Source organism: Dermochelys coriacea, chromosome 6 (genome assembly GCF_009764565.3).
Source record: "Dermochelys coriacea isolate rDerCor1 chromosome 6, rDerCor1.pri.v4, whole genome shotgun sequence".
Taxonomy (NCBI): domain Eukaryota; kingdom Metazoa; phylum Chordata; order Testudines; family Dermochelyidae; genus Dermochelys; species Dermochelys coriacea.
Genome location: NC_050073.1, coordinates 22,496,228 through 22,517,448, shown reverse-complemented (window position 1 = coordinate 22,517,448; position 21,221 = coordinate 22,496,228). Strand labels below are relative to the sequence as shown.

Below are 21,221 nucleotides of genomic sequence, written 5' to 3'. Positions count from 1 at the left end.
ACCTCCTGCCAATCTAGTTTTGAGCCCAAACACAACTCTGCCAATGCACCTCAATCCTGACCTACTAAATCCCCTGCCATTGCAGTTCTGGGCCCATGCACAGCTCTCCAAATGCACCCAATCTTTTCTTGCAACACTTCCCAGTGGGCTAGTTCTGGGCTCCATACAACCTCTGCAAGTGCACCTTTGTCCTAAGTTGCAGTACCATTCCTTCCACTGTCCTTCAGCAGAGAGTGCCAATTTTGCTGAATTGTGGGTGGGGTGTGACCTGATAATGTACGCAAACAAACGAAGACTACGAAGAGGCCACTAAACTCATGCTCACTTGCGACTGAAGTTAGCCTCTGGGATTTGAAAGAGCCGCATGCTCCATTTTTCCTCACAAAAGGCTTTTGAGAGCAATCTGGATGCTTTCCAGATTTGCTCTATGTTTAAATGCCATTTACTGCCCCTCCTCCGCTGCTCTCCCTCAAACATTTCTTGAAGACTTGAAACTTCTGATTTTCATTCACACAGAATCAAGTCCTGGAAAGTTCTGTCCTTAGGTCAGTGTGAACTAAATACATTTTAGCAAACAAATTAAACTCTAACCAAGATTCAATGGCTCAAAGTGCTCGCAATGTATGCGAGGTAGATTTCAGCCTTAAATAAATCAGGGTAACAATGGGACATTCTCATCCAGAAAAATCCCAAAGTGCTTTACAACCTTTGACAGACTGCACAAACTATGAGTTAAATTTCAACTGGGCTCTGTATAGACACCTGCCCATAAAGCTGCAGCCAGAATGGGGAATGCAGGATAGAATCTGACTGGACCAGTTATGGATCTCCCAAAAGAGTACAACCCCACAGATATTTGTGGAGTGGGGCCATGGAGGCAGGGCTTAAGAGAGCAGAATCATCACCTGCAGATAGGCACTAACTCATCTTAATATGCCCCATTCCACACAAAAGGACCCTCTACTTCTAGCAAGAATAATTTGGACAGAGATGATGGGGGCCAGGGAAGGCTCACCAGAGCATTGCTGTGGCAGCACAGATGTGTGCATACATTTTCTGGCCACATCTGAAGGAAATAAATATACATGTCCACCACTGAACCACAGCCTCTTCTTTGGCAAAATGCAACAACTCTTTTAACAACGCAAGGAAACATCACAAAATAGTTTAAGTGAATGTATTATACCCAGCTGCAACCAAAGCTGTAGCTGGTCCTCTGAGGGATGTATGGATTAGGGTGGCTGGCTCTGTGGGTGACCATCAGCAGTTTCACTGTGTCTTCACATAGAACAGCGAGGGTGTTAGGCAGGAGTCTTAGTTTTGTCCATGGTAGATAGGACAATAAGGTTGCTTGGCAAAACCCAGGAGTCTGCTGGGCTTAGCAGCCTCTCAGTTGCCCGCTACCATAGTGGAAAGGGAGGTTCAGAGTGTCATGCTAATGTTGGTACAATATGTATGGCCCTGCATCCCGGGAGAACTCTTTCATTGAGGGAAGGCATGGACATTCAGATGATGAAGACTTTTTCTGGACCTTGACCCTTCCTCTCCAATAGGGTGGTGGCCAGACCCTTCCTTTATTATAATACACAGAAATCATGACTCCTTTTAAGATTCATATCTATGGTGACTCTCTGTCTGAACAGGGCCCCTCATTTACAAGAATATGCTACCATGTTTCCATTCTGAGCATTTATTGTTTATTATGGTGTCCCATAGCCTGGTTTTGCATGAAAAGAAGCACCTGAGTGACAGGAAAGCTGTGTGGACCTTTCCTTACTGGATCCAGACATATGCCTGGGTATTTGAAAGTGGAAGTGCAGGCAGCAAGAGCCTGAATGACTACGAGGAACATACAGTCACAAATGGAGTGTTTGGTCAATACTGTACAAGCTAGTCCTTTATTCATCCTGTACCTGCTCATCCTCATTTCTGACATAAATTACATGCAGTTGTTTGAACAGGATTTCTCAGGGAATGGCATATTTCTCAGAAATGTGCCTTAATGTAAAACAAAAGCTGCACAACCACACTACAGCAGTGTGGCAAGGGTGCTATGAAGTGTGACAACCTTACGATATGACTCAAGCGAACTAGCTGTCCAATACTGTAGCTCTTCCTTTTATCCTAGCCCCTTCAAGGGCCAAATCTATTAATCTTAATCCTAAATCAGTGGGCCAAACTGTGGGGTGCACCCACCTGGGGCGGGGCAGAGGAAAGTTCAGGGGACTCCTGGCCCTGCCCCCAGCTGTGACCCCAGCCTCAGCCCCCTTACTCCTGTCCATATCCCCCCCTCCCAGAGCCGTGACCCCACTCTGGGGGAGGGGGTCACGGACATGGGGAAGGGGGGAAATGAGGTAAAAAGTTTTGGGACCACTGTCCTAAGTGCAGAGGGCTGACACCAGGCCTTGTGATTCACCTAAGCCTTAAGCATAAGTAAAGCTTTGCACATATCCTCTGCAGCAAGGTGGATTTCAGTACAAGTAAAAGCTGCAGGATTCTGCCTCTTGTTATGCTGTTGTCAATTGATGCCGGTCGCTGGCCCCCTGCAGGCCTCCTTGTAACTCTAGTCCTGCTCCTTCTGACCAGCGTTCATTGGCTGGCAGAGATGCAGGACTAATACAGGTTACGCTTTGTTCTTAGTCAAATTATGCCTGACGGGATGTGCCGGGAACTCGGCCTTCTTCCCACAACGCTCTAAGTCGTGGTTGGCAGCACAGCACCGGCATAGCAGCATTTATGCACACGCCAGCTCACAGCTTGAAACCTCAGGCTTTAAAAGTCACGAGGCCCAGAATCTGAGCGGGCAGATTGTCTAATTAAAAAAAAAAATCTAGTCTTTTAACAAGTCTTACCAGTGTCAGAAGGAGGGACGGACTTGGTGAGAATGGTGTCCGTAATGATGCCCATAGTGCAGAGTGCCAATACCATGGGGAAAGCAATGATGCAATAATGGAACACGTTGGTCATCAGCGCCTGAGTGACAGAACAAAATATACCCCGTCTATTAGAAAGCCAGCTCCTGCGCAGCACGGAGGACAACGTCACAGTGAGGAGATACAATCCTACTTGGATTTTCGTAAGTACATAGTGCACTAGACTCCTGGTTGGTATACAGTGATGAAGCTCTGATGCAGCAAAACAGATTTGCACCTATTGAAGATCCAGCCCATTCAAATGACTTGTGTTAAATTTGTGTTTAATACAGTATTATAAACATTCAGTATATATAAGAAACTATAACCTATACGCAAAAAGAAAAGGAGTACTTGTGGCACCTTAGAGACTAACAAATTTATTTGAGCATAAGCTTTCATGAGCAACAGCTCACTTGTAGCTCACGAAAGTTTATGCTCAAATAAATTTGTTAGTCTCTAAGGGGCCACAAGTCCTCCTTTTCTTTTTGCGAATACAGACTAACACGGCTGCTATTCTGAAACCTATAACCTATACATTAAGGTAGAACCTCATCTAGTTTTGCTTTGCTAATTCACAAAGCGTGATAATTCCCACAATCCCCCCTTCTTCCCCCAGGCTGTCTGCTCTACCTTTCAGGAAAAATTTAATAGCAGGGGCCTGTAGTGCAGTCTCATTAAGTTCTCATTACTTATACAAAACAGGCTTCTACAGCACCCATTATAATGCATCATCATAAATAATTAAAACTAAACTTTGCTTGTCAAAATAAATGAACACAGTACATTATGTAATACTGTACCCTTGGGATCACTAATCCTGTTTGTCAGTATACTTACTAATGAATTCACTGAATTCACTAATCTGGAATGGGTCTCCCAGTCATAAGGACACGTTAATGAGCATAATTAGTAAATGTAACAATTTTCTTATTGCACATGTTCTGAGCAGAGACGTCATTTCAGCAGTTTATTACTTAAACAAAAGTACAAGAATAAACTTCTTATGCAGTGGGGCTAAACCAGCTCTGAATTCATTCACAATCCCTACTGGTCAAATGAATGGATTTCTCTGGAGCACGGAAAGGAAATTAATGCCCTTCCTCCCTCGCTCTGTACTGGAAGTCTCTTATACTATATTTATTTTCAAGGCGTATTTCTTTTACTGTCATCTGGAGATCATTTACATCCTTTGCTAAGCTGGAAGTTTTACTCATTGGATCATCCTGCATGGGTTTCCCTTTCATAAAATCCAGTCAGCGTCTCTTGGTTACAGAGGGAAAACAAGCCCAGAAACATACCTAACTCATGACCTGCTCATGCTGAGGTTTAAAATATTGTCCTGACTGGAGTAAAAGGTATGTATATATTCAACCCCTGTCTGGAGGCAAAGGTAGATAGGTGCCTTAATTCCCATGGGACCTTTGCCTAAGTTTTGGGTCAGGGCTACAGAATATAGCCTTGGTGCACAAAATATTCAGACCAGTGGATGGATGATAAGAGCTCCTTTGCTAGAGCAAATGCTTCCAGAGCTCATGCAGGGATCTCAGGAGAGAGTGCAGCTTTAACACTCCCCAGACCCATAAGAATTGTCTGCCACTTGGGCAATGTGGAGGCAGCAGGGAGTGGATGGAACAGAACCATGGCTCCCTGAATTAGATGATAAATGCTGGACGAGCCCTTCAATAACAAACAACAAAAGTGGGGCATGACCGTTAAAAGTAGAGGGAGTGCTGGGGAGAGTGCTTTCCCCCACTGAGGCCCTATAGGAATCAGGGTTGGAAGGCCCCAGTATGAACATAACTGCCAAACCTGGGATTTATTTTTCAGATAGGAAGGGTTGTGCCTGGGGTCCCCGGAGTGGGGTTCAAAGGCAAATGGATGGGAAAAAGGAGAGAAGGGGCAGGACAAGACAAAACCATGCACCCCCTAGAGGAAAACATCCCTCATGTGACTGACAAACCTTTCTGCATCGCCACCCAGACCCCCTGTTAACTCGTAAGCCTACCCACACCTGCAAATGGGAAGCATCATCTCCTCTGACCACTGAATGCCCATCCCAGCTGTTCAAACTCCCCACGTATCCCAGCTGGCCCACCCCTGCCCCATCTTCAACCCCTGGGTAATAAGCACCCGTCATCTAGACTCCTTTCAAGCTGCAAAATTATCCTCTGAGGCCATGAAAAGGCCCACAGGGCACCTCCTGTGCTAGATGCCAAAACCTTTCCAGGGAGGTGTTTAGGTTTCTTTTTCAAACATCTGCTCTCTCTACTTGCTTCCACTCTTGAGGAAAAAGAAAAGGAGTACTTGTGGCACCTTAGAGACTAACAAATTTATTTGAGCATAAGCTTTCGTGAGCTACCGCTCACTTCATAGGATGCTCAAAGCTTATGCTCAAATAAATTTGTCAGTCTCTAAGGTGCCACAAGTACTCCTTTTCTTTTTGCGAATACAGACTAACATGGCTGCTACTCTGACTCTTGAGGAAAAGGCTTTGTTTTGCAGACGTGGCATCCATTGGCAGGCCAACAATAGCAAGTACATAGTAGGAGGAAAAAATTAAGTTGAACTATCTTTAATGCTCATTCTTGGAAGGGAGGGAGGGGGAATTAAAGTCATAAACATTTTATGATCCCAGATCTGTAATCTGAGTGCTGGGGTCAGCCAACACTGCGACAAGCTGCCTCAACAAGGCTCATCCCTGTTGGGACCTCCATTATGAAAAGCCGCCCCACACGCAGATGTTGTCTTGGCAGCCCCTTGAACAGAGCACTTTTTAATAAGCTCTCCTGAGTGGAAAGGACTGCAGCTGTATTTTCCTATGAATAGTTGTCATAGGAAGTCATTCCTGAGCCTTGTCTCTCAGGCCCTTCAGGATGTCTCAAGCCCCCTGGGCATGTCCTAACTGCCAGCTCTGAAGTGAATTCACAGCACAGTTCCCCCACAAAGTTAGCAAGAACTTCTCTGGGCTGGATTTCTGCCATCCATGGATTATTAATCCACAGTAAGTGGGGCAGTTATGCGCACTGTCCTGCAACAACACTGTGATCTGTCCAGAGGACATTTAAATTATGCTCTTTAAACTACTCCCTTTTTTAGTCTTCCTCATTATTATTATTCAAAACGTGCCCAGTAAGCTCATGCATCCCACTCCTACTGCTTTGGATGGGTTTCAAGTCTCTTAAATGACACCTCATCTAACAAATTCACTAAACAAAGAGTCTGAATGAGAGATGCCGTCTTGCTTGGCTCATGATGTTCTCATTACTGCCTTCGTTCATTTCTCAATCTTCTGAGGTAATTAAAGTCTGGGGCATGGACAGGAATGTTAAAATGTTTCCGTCAACCTGCTCCATCACTCCTGAAACAGCAAGACTAAGGAGGGTAATTGGGCTCCACTCAGGTTCTGCATCTCTGGCGGTGCCATTGAAGTTCATCCATTAGGCTTGTTTCAGGCCAGCCGTGTGTGATGATGTTGATGATGATGAATGGCATGCTGGACTTACGGCAGCACAGAATGCAACCCCATGTAAGATTTTGTGCTCATGATTTTGATTCCTCAGTTCTCTGGCTGGTAGGGTTTAGGAAGCCTTGCTAAGACAGGCCATTTTACTGGGTTGAGCAGGGAAAGGGTGATTTGCACCCCTTTTGTGTGACCCAATTTGGTGCTTATGCAGTCTCTGGGTGGAAGGACAGATCAGCACAAAGCAATCAGGTGACTTGCCACAAGGCCACCCAGTGAAACGATGGTTTACTTTCTCAGATTAAAGCTCCAGACCTTCCTGGCTCCTAGCTCTGGTTCTAATTTGTATAGGGGACACAGTGTTGCCTAGTAGCTCGAGTATGGGTCTGGATGTCAGGAGACCTGGATTCTATTCCTTACTCTGGCATGGATTTGATATGATCTCTTGGAAAAGTCACTTAACCTCTGTGTGCCTACATACAAGGTTACAGTGTAACAGGTATGTGAATGAGACTTGTCATTTTTGCCACCGTAACACAGCCATTTCATTGCAACATACACAATAATCAGATGCTAGTTAGAGGGTTCAAGGCCAAACCATTCAGTGAATTTCTAAAGGCTGACAGCTGAATCTATTGTCATTTTTCTCTGTTATCCTCGTCCAAGACCATGCACCCTGGAGTCTTGGCAGTTCAAGACTGAGGTACACAAAAATTGTTCTATGTTTCATTCCGAAAAGGCACTAAACTTGATTGTTAAAAACAACCAACCAAAACGACCAACCCCTAATTTCACCAGCAAACTTTTGTCAAAGTGTGGATTTTTTTGCCTGTAACTTTTGCTTACTTTCAGAGACGTTCAAAAAACATAACCAAGCAAAAACTGAGGGTAAGATTTTCAAAAGCATCAAGTTACTCAGGCCCGTTCTCAACATGGTTTGTACTGGTATGACTCTTTGGGTTAGGTGTGTGGGGAATGTGTTGTGGGGTTTTGTTATTGTTGTTTTTGTTTACCAAAAGAATTATACCAGTACAACCCCTAGCGTGGTCACAGTTAGGGCTTATCTACATTACAATGCCTTGGTTGGTATTCCTATGCTGGCATAGTCTCCTAGTGTAGACACAGCATAAGACAACAGTAGTTCTGACAGCATGGTAATGTCCCTGTATTAGTTAAATGGACGGAAGCACACTTCTGTCAGCCCAGTTGTTTTTACACTGGGGATTTTGCTGGCATAGTTGTATGGAACAGCAGGGATGGGTGGGTGCGTGTGATGCCAGCAAACTCTGTTGGGTAGATGAGGCCTTCCAGCAGGATAAAATTTTCTTATATTAATACAGCTTATTCCTTTTCCCATATAGGAAGCACCTTTATACCACTACAACTGCATCCACTAAGGGCTGTACTGAGTTAACAGCACCAGTATAGGTTGAGAGTATAACGTATGTGTAGACAAGCCCTTTAGGAATACAAGTTTCACTGAAAGTCAATGAGCCTTTTGACCCTAAGTCACTATGGGCCTATCTATGCTACAAAGCCATATTGCTTTACTTCATTAAAGCAGTACAACCTCTCTAATGTGGGCATGGCTATATTGGTAAAAAGGTGCTTCATGTCAAAACAGCCATGCATGTATGGGAAGGGGGATAATTATGCTGGTAAGTCATACTAATCATACTAATATAACTGCATCCACAAGAGAGCTGTTACCGGTATAACTATATTGGTTAAAAAACTCCAAAAACCCACACCCCTCACCAATATATTTATGCCCGCGTAACTTTTAAATGTAGGCCAGGCCTAAGAATCTCTTAAAAATCCCACCTCTTGTCTTACCATAGCAAGCCCCACTCCACTGAAGACTAAAACACTCAACATGATCAGGTTCCTCTCTGTAAAGCGACTCGTTAGTCTTCCAATTACCAGACCCTGGACAACCTAGAAAAAGAGCAAACACACAAATATGTTAAGTACTATATGAAATATCTTATAGGGCAAGCTATAGGGGTGGAGCTGTTGCCAGTGTTTCAAGCAAGGATCTGGTAGTCAGGACTTCTGTATTGTATTCCCAGCCATCAATGATGGGTTGGGTGACCGCAAGTGAGCTATTGACTGCCTATGCCTTAGTTTTCCCATCTGTAAAATGGGAATAAGTGTAGGTCACTATCTCAGTGGGTGGTTGCAAGACACAATTCATTAGTGTATGTAAAGCACTTGAACCTGGAAGGCACTTGGGATTCAAAGTGCTGTATTATGAAATGCATTCTAGATTAAATTTACCCTGCACAGAGGACCAGCACAAAACCTGTGTGTCACTTAAGACCTCTATGTAAGGTTTAAAAGTTTTGTATTCCAATGATAAAGCTACACAAATCTGCCAGAAAGATACATGATATCCCCTAGGGTGTGGGTTTTCCCATTAAACTGTGTTATTACTAGAACTGATCAAAACTTTCAAATGAAGTTTTGGGGGGGGGGGATGTAAAATGCCTTTTATACCAACATGAACATTTTTACGAAATATAATTCATTTTGGTTTAAATTTTTCATTTTGACAAATGTTGCAATTTTTTTCCTGAAATTTTCACTTTGATGGGGGGATGAGGAACACACTTGCCTTTCTTTCTCTTCCTGTGTTTTTTATAAGCATAAAAAAGTGTTGCTATGGGTTTTAAAATTGGAAAAGAGTAAGTTATTCTCCACCCCGAGTGGGAGGGAAAAAATTTAAACAATTTTTTTCATAAAAAAAATTAAAACTCTCATGAAAAATTTCAAACACAATGAAAAACCATGTCTTTTGACACTTTTCATGATATACTCACCTTTTGCCATCCAGCTCTAGTAACTATGATTTTGTTTTGCATTCCCCCCTCCCCTCACTCAAGAGTGAGTAAATACTATAAATATAAATTAGAAATACCAAATAGATCATCTTCCTGATACAGTGATTCTGAGTGCTCAGTACACTCCTCAGACAGTGTAATAAAGGTTTTCATTTAGGGACAGGCATGATAGAAACATCTGTGGAATACTGGAAAAAGTAATGAATTTTTAACAAAAAACTGAAGGGACAAAAAACAGTGGTGCAGCTTTGCTGCTGTAGCCTTTTAAGTGTAGACATGCCCATACTAAAATGCCTAGAACTATGAGGCCTTGATCTTGGCTGAGACCACAAAGCACTACTGGAAGGTAAAGACTGCAACATTCAGTAACCACATTATGAGAATGTTGAGGTTGCCAAGTCAAACACTCTAAAGTGAGGAAACACTAAAACTAAGGTTGCCCATGTAACCTTAATTCAGCCCCCTCGTATGTATGCATTACGATACAAGCTTTAATTACATGATCATATGCTATTTTTTTCATAGGGCACCTGTTTCACTGGGTGCATACGATGACCCTTTGCTGGGGATTAATCAGCGTTGGAGACTGTCTGATCCCTGATTCATTTGTTCAGAAGTGAAGAAGGCCAGGACTAACAGGAAGGGAAAAGATGATATCATGGTGAAGGCAGCTGAATGCCTCCTTGGAGAATCTGGTTCTCTCTGCTTCTATCTCTGTGATGCTGGGCAAATCACTTAAACCAAAATTTTCAAAAGTAGCCACTAACTGTATGTTCCTCAATTTCTGGGTGCCCAACATGAGACACCTGGGGATGGATTTGCAAAATTGCTGAGCACTCACAGCTACAATCGAACCTGAGCTCGGAACATAAAATCCTATACAAATGCTAAATACTCTGAAAATTCAGGCTCTTGGGCCCAGCCCCACAAAGGTATTTATGGAAGTTAGGAGCCTACATACCTTTCTGGCTCAGAGCTGTGGTGCACCAAAACTAGTGGACATTTTTGGTCTTAATCTCTCTATACTTCAGTTCCTCACCTGTAAAGTGGTGATAACAACAGCGTCTATTTTCACGAGGGTGTTGAGAAGATAAATTCACTGATGCTTGTGAAGCACTCAGATACTATGCTGAGTGCACCTCAGGTATGACTATGAGAAGATTAATTATTGTGTATTCAGTGCTGGGCTTGTTGATATGCAGTAAATGAAAACTGGACCACCCACTGAATGTGAAAGAGAAAAAAAAATATTGAATAACTGGGCTTCACTGAACGAGGCAGGGATCCCATGGACAAATAGTATGTGATCATGTAATTAATGACCTGACACATTTTGGATGATACTAGGTCAACTAAAGTGTGTCATGTGAGGTCTCAAATAAAAGCCAGTGTCACACTAGTCATCAGTATTATTGCAAAATGCATGTACGGATGTTGTGTAAAGATTTATGTATAGAAACAGAAAATTACATTCTTAAAGTCATTGTCTAGGGACCGGTCACCAGCAAAGGTGAAAACAGGTTTTCTGTCAGACAAGAAATGTTAATCTATCCGGCTGTTTACATGTATATTAAGTATTGTATGATTCACAATGGGTCTCCTCTCACAAGGCTAAACTGGATGATAATACAGACTGTAAAAACTTCAGAGAGAGAATAGTAACAGGAAGAACCAAACTGTGTGGGGGTATGGGTGGCACGTGAACCACTGGCTTGCGGAGGCTAGCCTCCAGCCCCATCCCTTCCACCTGAGGCCCTGCCCCTTCTGTGCCCTTCACCCCCCCGGAGCCAAGAGGCCCCCCCCCGCCTTCACTGCAACTGCTGGCCCCCACCCCAGGCTAGTGCTCCCAGCCCCGGAGCGCTGGGGGGAGCGGGCAGTGCGATCCTAGCCTCTCCAGCCCCGGAGTGCGGGTGTTGCAGCCACAGCCCAAGCCGGGGCCACCGCACAGGGGGAGCAGCAGAGCTGGAAGCAGGAGTGGGCCTGGGCACAAAGCATGGACGGGGCCACACCTGGCTATTTGGGGAGGCACAGCCTCCCCCAGACTATGATACTCGCTGTCCATAGTGGGGGGGAGGAGGGAGACCCCCCCATCTTGAGGTGCACATCAAACGTTTCCTCTAGTGTATTTGGAGGACAAAGACGACACCCTGGCATCCTTCACTGAAGAAGTAAATTGCATCCACTTCATGGAAGAGGGGTCTCAGGCAGGCCTGGTTGAAAACACTGGAGAGAACTTTGGGTGAGATAAGCTTCTTTGGACAGGAGGGTAACTTGTTAGTAAATTTTAGTCTCTAGGAAACATGTATGTAACCATGTGTTTCCAATCTTCTTACTCTCTTGAATATATGTTTATTGATAATGACCTTATTCTTGCTTTCACTAGAAACATATCTAAGTGCTGTGGTGTTAAGTAAAGTGGTGATCCTGAGTGGAATCTTACAAGCTGGCATGTCCTGTTCCTCTGGGAGCAGCAGGCCTGGTAATTCTGAGAACGTTCAGTGGGTAAGAGGCTGGGCACTACAGGGAATGCTCCCGAGGACTCTGGGGGTGTTGTGTGCCTATTGCCAATGTGTACAGACAGAGGGAGGCCTGGAAGGCAAGGCTTGTGTTGCCTGAGGCTTGGGGTTTCAGGGAGCTGATCCACAGCAGGCACAGACAAGACTTCCTCACGCCATGGGCAGGTGATGGTGAAGTGCTTCACAACCTGGGCTACCCCTGGGGAGCGTCACAGCATTAACTGGCACCCTCAAGCCCAAGGCAGAGCATCAAAAAACTGAAAAGCAGAGAAAACAACAATGGGGGGGGAGGGAATAAAAAAGCACATTTATGATCAGACCCTCAGTTCAGGTAAATCAACGCCTGCACAACTACTTCAATTTACATCAGCTAAGGACCTAGGGTGCTCACACTTTCTCTATCTCACTCTAAAATACAGTATAAAATTTTCTCACTAAAAGTTGTCTGGGGCTACTGCAGTCTCTGTCCTCTGTCCTTTCTCTATCTCACTCTAAAATACAGTATAAAATTTTCTCACTAAAAGTTGTCTGGGGCTACTGCAGTCTCTGTCCCTGCTCTGGAGCAGCCAGGAACAGGTTTAAGCCGGAGGGAGTGAGCAGAAATACTTATCATACCCTCGCCCTCTCAGCAATGGGAGGATGGGAAAAGTGGTGAAGTAGCCACATCCATTAGAGTTATCAGTAGGAGGAAGGAGAGGGAGAGGCTGATGAGAATATTGTATTGGAGCTGCAGTGAGCCACAGAATAAATACTGTGTGGCACCCTAACATTGGCCTGCAATGCTGTGTCAATAGATGGGGTGATTGTCAGAATAGCTGGGTGGGCCAGCTGAGGTGGGAGCAGTCTGTCAGAGCTACCAGGCAACTGGGAATTCTCCCAACAAGGCAGCACCACCGAGCAGACTAAAGTTGCAGCTTTGATTAGGAACCTTCTTTAGGGTCATCTGGTTAGGCCCTTGCTTGGGGACTCTAGTTGATTGGCCTGGGCCTATCACAGGACTTTCAGGGAATGACCTCAGTGCTCACCAGCTCAGGCATAGGGATGACTCACTAGAAAGAGGCTGAGCGAGACCAACTGCAAAGCATGCTGTGCAATGGCAGGAGGTGGTTAGTGGGGTGATCATAGTGCTGCAAGCCATTTGTGGCACCATTCAATGGAGGGAGGAGAAGTGGTTGAGTAATGCTTCTCTAGGCGTACCTTTTTAAAAGTGTGCAGTCATTTGCCTTTTGCAACATTCCAGTCTAACTAATCAAATATCAAGGAGATGCATGCCACGAAGGCCTGTTACTGCTGGATTGGACCTGCAGCTTTGCTGAGTCACAGCTGCTCACCCAACAGGTATTGTAATGAGATCTGGAGTTTGATCTCCGGGTGACTGACTCAGCCACAGTGAGTTTCTAATACCCATTAGAAATTTGAGCTACTCACTTTTTCACATTGATCAATGCAAGTCTGAATTTTCTCAGACGTGAACCTAGAGTGCACCTTTATTTAATTGGGTTACACCATACAAATTCAGCCCATTCCCTGCCTCAGTTTGTCTCTTCCTTATCTCTCTCCTGCTGTGGTGACTGGAGCTAAATGCATAGCAAGAATTAAAAGGCTGTCCTGTCCCAAAGTCTTCCACTAGTAAATGGAACCTGGGACATCCCTCACAATGCAAATATGCTACAGGAACTCCTCACTTAAAGTCGTCCCGGTTAACATTATTTCGTTGTTACGTTGCTGATCAATTAGGGAACATGCTCATTTAAAGTTGCACAATGCTCCCTTACAATGTTGTTTGGCAGCACCTACTTTGTCCACTGCTTGCAGGAAGAGCAGCCCATAGGAACTAGCTGGTGGGGGCTTGGAACCAGGGTGGACCAGCAGCCCCCCATCCGCTCCCCTAAGTTCCCTGTGCAGCAACCGCCCAGCAGACTACCAACTGTGAGCAGTTCAGCTGTCCCTCCCCCCACTGTCCTGTGCTGCTCCTGCCCTCTGCCTTGGAGCTGCTCCCGGGAGCCTCCTGCTAGCTGGTGGGGGGGGGGCAGGAAGAGAGAGGCTAATGTCAGGGTGTCCCCCTCCCCCCTGCTCTATGGAGATGGGGTAAGCAAGGGTCAGGAGCAGGGTTCAGGATGGAGGGAGCGTGCTGGCAGCAGGGATTGTCTCAACTTGATGATCTACTTAAAAAGGCAAAAAGAAAAGGAGTACTTGTGGCACCTTAGCGACTAACAAATTTATTTGAGCATAAGCTTTTGTGAGCTACAGCTCACTTCATTGGATGCATTCAGTGGAAAATACAGTGGAGAGATTTATATACACAGAGAACATGAAACGATGGGTGTTACCATACACATTGTAAGAAGAGTGATCATGTAAGGTGAGCTATTACCAACAGGAGAGCAGGGGGAGGAGGAGGGAACCTTTATTGTGATAATCAAGGTGGGCCATTTCCAGCAGTTGACAAGAACATCTGAGGAACAGGCGGGGGGGGGGGAGGGGAATAAACATGGGGAAATAGTTTTTCTTTGTGTAATGACCCATCCACTCCCAATCTTTATTCAAGCCTAAATTTATTGTATCCAGTTTGCAAATTAATTCCAATTCAGCGGTCTCTCGTTGGAGTCCGTTTCTGAAGTTTTTTTTGTTGAAGATTTGCCACTTTTAGATCTGTAATCAAGGGACCAAAGAGATTGAAGTGTTCTCCAACTGGTTTTTGGAAAACCAAGCCCCAGACTGTCAAAGCCGCATACTTTGGATGACTTATGCAAACTTGACACCATTCCACTTCAGTACAAAACAGATGTCACGAGGCAATCCTCAGATTACTTACCCTGCAAACTTCACCCATTTAATGTCCTTATAGGTTTTCCCCCCCTCTGACCTTGCTTATGTGCTCTTTGCCATGCCAGTCTCGCCTGTGCCCACTTCCAATCCATCTCTTGGGTCAGGTTACACAGTTCACAGCTGGGGAGTGGGAGAGTGTTTCCAGTCATTGGCGAGGGAACTGTTTCCACTGAGAATTCTGATTTGATCTGCCTTACAGCTGGAGGAAACCTGTCCTGATTTGCAAACTAATGCAGCCTCTCAATCTCTAAAATTAGTGGGTTAGACCTGAGCTGGTGGAAATAGGAATAGCTCCCTTTACTTCAATGGCAGCTACACCAATTTATATCAGCTAAGAATTTGGCTTAGTGACATCCACATGTCAGCCAGCAGGGAACTCTCCTGTTCTCTAAAGTTCAGCATTATCACTACATATTTGTTGCCAATTTCTAGGTAAATTCATGCCTGCAATTGTCTTGTGCACACAGCAGTTATCTGATTTATGTGTGCAGCAGTTACTTGCACAGGCAGGCTTTTTGGGGGGAGAAGTCTTGTGTTTATCTACACCCATAATTTTGCAAACATAGTCGCTCTGCAAAAACAGTTGGTGCAGCTTTAGAGGCTGAGCTGAAGCTCCTTGAAAACGTGGCCCTTATTGCACCCATAAGTCTCCATGAAAAAGAGTGCTTTATGGCACTGAAAAAGCAGCAGTTGAACGTCAGTATTATTTCAGTCTTTGTGTTCTGAGCTCCTTCCTTGCATGTAGCCTCTGTTTTAAAGAGCATGCCTTGGGCTGTTTCTCTTGGGCTTATTCTCACCCATATGGTGCTGACCTTGTCCTTTGAAGTACTGTGAAAAGAGACCTTGCAGAAATCTGGTCTGTCATCAGTGAACAAAAGAGGAAGGAAATAGTTTGCAAGTGAAATTACAAGAGCCGCCCAGGGCTGTGTACACATGCCATAGGTGAAACAGCTTTATCTTTTCTTCTTGAAAGACAGATAAGCCGCTGAACCGCCAGTGGAAATACTGATCTGGAAACTCCCAGCAAATACTTTTAAGCAGTGACATCTCCTTCTAACTTCCATGCTCCATTTGCAATTTAAGTATTTATCCACAGTACAACAGTCATTGGGTGAGAGAAGGAACAATTCTTTAGTTCAGTGGTTAGGGCACCCAGCTGGGAGGTGGGAGACCCAAGGTAGGTTCGCAAAAAGAAAAGGAGTACTTGTGGCACCTTAGAGACTAACAAATTTATTTGAGCATAAGTTTTCGCGAGCCACAGCTCACCTCATTGGATGCATCTCTAAGGTGTCTCTAAGGTGCCACAAGTACTCCTTTTCTTTTTGCGAATACAGACTAACACCGCTGCTACTCTGAAACCAAGGTAGGTTGACACAGCAAGCAGCTGCCCAAAGCAGCATGTCTCAGCGCAGGGCTACAGACTTGGGCTTGCAGTGCTACAGGCCAGTGCCAAAAATAGCTGTGTAGATGAGAATTGCCTAGTGAAAGCCATCGCACCGTGCCTGGGGGAGGTCACCGTGAACTCCACCATCCCTGGGACGGACATCCAGTTGCGACCTGACGTGGTAGTCACCGAAGAGGATCAGAAAAAGATCATCCTCATCGACATCACGGTCTCTTTTGAGAACAGGACCCCGGCCTTCCGCAAATCCCGAGCTCGTAAGCTGGAAAAATATGCCCCCTTGGCCGACACCCTGAGAGCGAAGGGCTACGAGGTGCAGATGGATGCCCTGATTGTTGGAGCCCTGGGCGCTTGGGACCCCTGCAACAAGCGTGTGCTGCAGACCTGCGGGGTTGGTCAACAGTACGCACAGCTCATGTGGCGCCTCAAGGTCTAGGACACAATCCGATGGTCCAGGGACATCTACATCGAACACATCACCGGCCACTGACGGTACCAGGAGGTGTGAGCCGGTACAACATCATGCATCAACCATGGGAAAGGGACTGAGAGACTTTTTTTTTTTTTCCATTGGACCATATTAACTGGAACCATAAACTTACTGAACATTAAATCCCACCAAATGAGGGTAGATCCATCCTCATCATCGTATCCGCTCATTATACTCCACACCTGAACATAGCCATTATATGGACAGCATACTCCCATATCTCAATGTCTGTACTTGGACCCGTTAAATTGGGGAGATTGCAGATTATGTATTTCTTATGCCACCCGCTCCTAAACTGAACTTTGCACCCTTTGATAATCTGTAGCTTATTCCCTGATAATCAAAAACTTCTATGCCTAAACTCTGAACCATTTTCTTTTTACTTCAACATTATCTTAATAAAATTATTCAGACTCTGCCCCGCTCCATAAACTTCAGAGCCTGAACCTGAATGTCTACCTAGCTTTTATTTTCTTCCATAGCACAAGCCTCAGGAGCCCGAGGCTGTAGCTCCAGGACTCAGTGCTGCTCGCTGTGTAGATGAACCCCCAGAGTCCAGTGCAGAGGTGGGCAAACTACGGCCCGCGGGACCATCCTGTCCAGCCCTTGAGCTCCTGGCCTGGGAAGCTTGCCCCTGGCCCCTCCCCTGCTGTCTCCCCTCCTCCGCAGCCGTGCTGCCTTGTGGTCAGCACGGCTGTGAGCTCCTGCCGCTCTGAGTGGCCTGCTAAGGGGGTGGCAGCAGCACACGGGTGGCAGTGAAAAAATGGGTAGGAGGTCCCAGGGGGCAGTCAGGGGAAGGGAGTGGTTGGATGGGGTGGAGGTTCTGGGGCAATCAGGGGACAGGGAATAGTGGGGGTTGGATAAGGCGTGGGAGTCTTGGGGGGCCTGTCAGGAGGTGGGGGGCACTCAGGGGACAGGAAGCAGGGGGCGTTGGAGAGGGGATGGGATCCCGGGAGTGCGTTTTGGGGTGGGGGGCCCTGGGAGGGGTGGTCAGGGGACAAGGGAGCAGGGAGGTTGGATGGATCAGGGGTTCTGAGGAGGGCAGTCAGGGGGCGGTAAGTGGGACGGGGTAAATGGGGGGGTCCAGGCTGTTTGGGGAGCACAGCCTTCCTTACCTGGCCCTCCATACAGTTTTGCACCCCAATGTGGCCCTCGGGCCATAAAGTTTGTCCACCCCTGGTCCAGTCCCTCTGCTCCAATCACTCTTCTGTTATCTATCCATGGTGGAACAGCTGGGGGAGCCCTGCATCAGAATATCCCATAGCCCAGTGGTTGGGGTCATGGATCAGCGTTCACGTTGCACGCCCTGTCAGTACCCGGCCTAGGCCAGGGATGCGAATGATCCAACCAGGAGCCCAAATTCAGTGATGAATCCTGGTCATGTGCCACCTGAGGCACATTGTGTATGCGCTAAGAAGAAGTGCTTAGAGCACTCCCCTGGCGGGGGGCGACCCTTGATCAAATCCTTTTTGCCCTTCTGACAGAGAGGCAAGGAATAGAACTTGGGTCTCCCACATCCCGGGTGAGTGCTCCAATTCCTGCGCCAAAAGGTTAAGGAGCGCACCACCATCACCACCTCCTGTGGCCATTTAGTGTGGAGCAAGGCAGGCGCCCAAATGCATTCTCACAAGAAATACCTTGGGCACCTGACTGCAGGAGAGGGGTTCCCATTCATGGATCACTATGCAGAGATAAGAAAAGGAGGACTTGTGGCAACTTAGAGACTAACAAATTTATTTGAGCATAAGCTTTCGTGAGCTACAGTTCACTTCATCGGATGCATTCAGTGGAAAATACAGAGGGGGGATTTATATACATAGAGAACATGAAACAATGGGTGTTACCATACACACTGTAAGGAGAGTGATCACTTAAGGGGAGCTATTACCAGCAGAAGAGACTGTCCAGTTTGACCAATGTGCATGGCAGAGGGGCATTGCTGGCACATGATGGCATATATCACATTGGTAGATGTGCAGGTGAACGAGCCTCTGATAGTGTGACTGTTATTCCTACCTACATGTCTCCAGCTTTCATCCGGACCACACCACATGGTCCATTGTCTACAGCCAAGCTCTACGATACAACTGCATTTGCTCCGACCCCTCAGACAGAGACAAACATCTACAAGATCTCTATCAAGCATTCTTACAACTACAATACCCACCTACTGAAGTGAAGAAACAGGTTTACAGAGCCAGAAGAGTACCCAGAAGTTACCTACTACAGGACAGGCCCAACAAAGAAAATAACAGAACGCCACTAGCCATCACCTTCAGCCCCCAACTAAAACCTCTCCAATGCATCATCAAGGATCTACAACCTATCCTGAAGAACAACCCATCACTCTCACTGATCTTGGGAGACAGGCCAGTCCTTGCTTACAGACAGCCCTGCAACCTGAAGCAAATACTCACCAGCAACCACACACCACACAACAGAACCACTAACCCAGGAACCTATCCTTGCAACAAAGCCCGTTGCCAACTGTGTCCACATGTCTATTCAGGGGACAACATCATAGGGCCTAATCACATCAGCCACGCTATCAGAGGCTCGTTCACTTGCACATCTACCAATGTGATATATGCCATCATGTGCCAGCAATGCCCCTCTGCCATGTACATTGGTCAAACTGGACAGTCTCTACGTAAAAGAATAAATGTACACAAATCAGACGTCAAGAATTATAACATTCAAAAACCAGTCGGAGAACCACTTCAATCTCTTTGGTCACTTGATTAGCAATTGGAGAATTGCTAATATAATTTCTATTTTTAAGAAAGGAAAAAAAAGTGATCCGGGTAACTACAGGCCAGTTAGTTTGACATCTGTAGTATGCAAGATCCTGGAAAAAATTTTGAAGGAGAAATTAGTTAAGGACATTGAAGTCAATGGTAAATGGGACAAAACACAACATGGTTTTACAAAAGGTAGATCGTGCCAAACCAACCTGATCTCCTTTTTTGAAAAAGTAACAGATTTTTTAGATAAAGGAAATGCAGTGGATCTAATTTACCTAGATTTCAGTAAGGCATCTGATACCGTGCCACATGGGGAATTATTAGTTAAATTGGAGAAGATGGGGATCAATATGAACATCAAAAGATGGAGAAGGAATTGGTTAAAGGGGAGACTGCAACGGGTCCTACTGAAAGGCGAACTGTCAGGTTGGAGGGAGGTTACTAGTGGAGTTCCTCAGGGATCGGTTTTGGGACCAATCTTATTTAATCTTTTTATTACTGACCTCGGCACAAAAAGTGGGAGTGTGCTAATAAAGTTTGCAGATGATACAAAGCTGGGAGGTATTGCCAATTCAGAGAAGGATCAGGATATTATACAGGAGGATCTGGATGACCTTGTAAACTGGAGTAATAATAATAGGATGAAATTTAATAATGAGAAGTGTAAGGTTATGCATTTAGGGATTAATAACAAGAATTTTAGTTATAAGTTGGGGACGCATCAATTAGAAGTAACAGAAGAGGAGAAGGACCTTGGAGTATTGGTTGATCATAGGATGACTATGAGCTGCCAATGTGATATGGCTGTGAAAAAAGCTAATGCGGTTTTGGGATGCATCAGGAGAGGCATTTCCAGTAGGGATAAGGAGGTTTTAGTACCATTATACAAGGCACTGGTGAGACCTCACCTAGAATATTGTGTGCAGTTCTGGTCTCCCATGTTTAAAAAGGATGAATTCAAACTGGAGCAGGTACAGAGAAGGGCTACCAGGATGATCCGAGGAATGGAAAACTTGTCTTATGAAAGGAGACTTAAGGAGCTTGGCTTGTTTAGCCTAACAAAAAGAAAGTTGAGGGGAGATATGATTGCTCTCTATAAATATATATGAGGGATAAATACAGGAGAGGGAGAGGAATTATTTCAGCTCAGTACCAATGTGGACACAAGAACAAATGGGTATAAACTGGCCACCAGGAAGTTTAGATTTGAAATTAGACGAAGGTTTCTAACCATCAGAGGAGTGAAGTTTTGGAATAGCCTTCCAAGGGAAGCAGTGGGGGCAAAAGATCTATCCGGTTTTAAGATTCTACTCTACATTTCCGGGAGCCATCTGAGGTATGTCCAGCAGCGGTTCCTAGGCTCAAGGTAGCCAGGTGGCACTGCGTGCTGCCTCTGCCGGCAGGCACCTCCCCTGCAGTTCCCATTGGCCATGGTTCCCCATTCCTGGCTAATGGGAGCTGCGGAATTGGAGCTCAGGGCAGGGGAGCAGGCGGAGACCCCCTGGCCACAACTGCATCGAGGAGCCGCTGCCACCGCCAGACATGTCAGCTGCTACCGAGAGCGGCGCGGAGCCAGGGCAGGTAGGAAGCCTGCCTTAGCCCCGCTGCTCTGCTGGACTTTTTAGCAGCCTAAAATCTCCCGGAGTGGCGTCAGTAGTCTCCAGGAGATCGAGCCCAATTCCAGGAGACTCCTGGCCAAACTGGGAGGGTTGGCAACCCTAACTATGATGCTCACTGTTGCAACACCTAAGTCTCTTTGTGGATGCCATCCAGAGCATTTAGAGAAAAAGCATTTTAAAACAACAGTCTAAGTATACGTCTACCTTTCCTAAAGACTCACTATCCCCATAGTAACCTGGGCAGGCCTAGCTTCTTCAGACAGTTTGGTGGTTGCCTACATCTTAGTCTGGTTCCTCTGAACAAATTCTCCTTATTAACTAAATCACTATGCTCAAACAGTAGACATCCCAATAAACAAGTCAACATACAGTATACAGAAGTTATTCCAGAACAGCTCTAATT

General features: G+C 45.7%; 1 protein-coding gene across 4 annotated transcripts in view; it reads right to left on the bottom strand.

Annotated features, from left to right (window-relative positions):
- SLC22A18 (solute carrier family 22 member 18) overlaps positions 1-21,221 on the bottom strand; it is a 112,778-nt gene that overhangs the window by 3,288 nt on the left and 88,269 nt on the right. For 2 of the 4 annotated variants that reach the window (XM_038408087.2, XM_038408085.2), the window contains 2 exons: positions 8,212-8,313; positions 2,853-2,973 (listed from right to left, as the gene is read on the bottom strand). In XM_038408087.2, coding sequence (XP_038264015.1) covers positions 2,853-2,973; positions 8,212-8,313 — 223 coding nt within the window. Of the gene's footprint in view, positions 1-2,852; positions 2,974-5,045; positions 5,209-8,211; positions 8,314-21,221 lie in introns of those variants that run through there. The other 2 variants (XR_006281875.1, XM_038408091.2) reach the window with 2 other exon arrangements.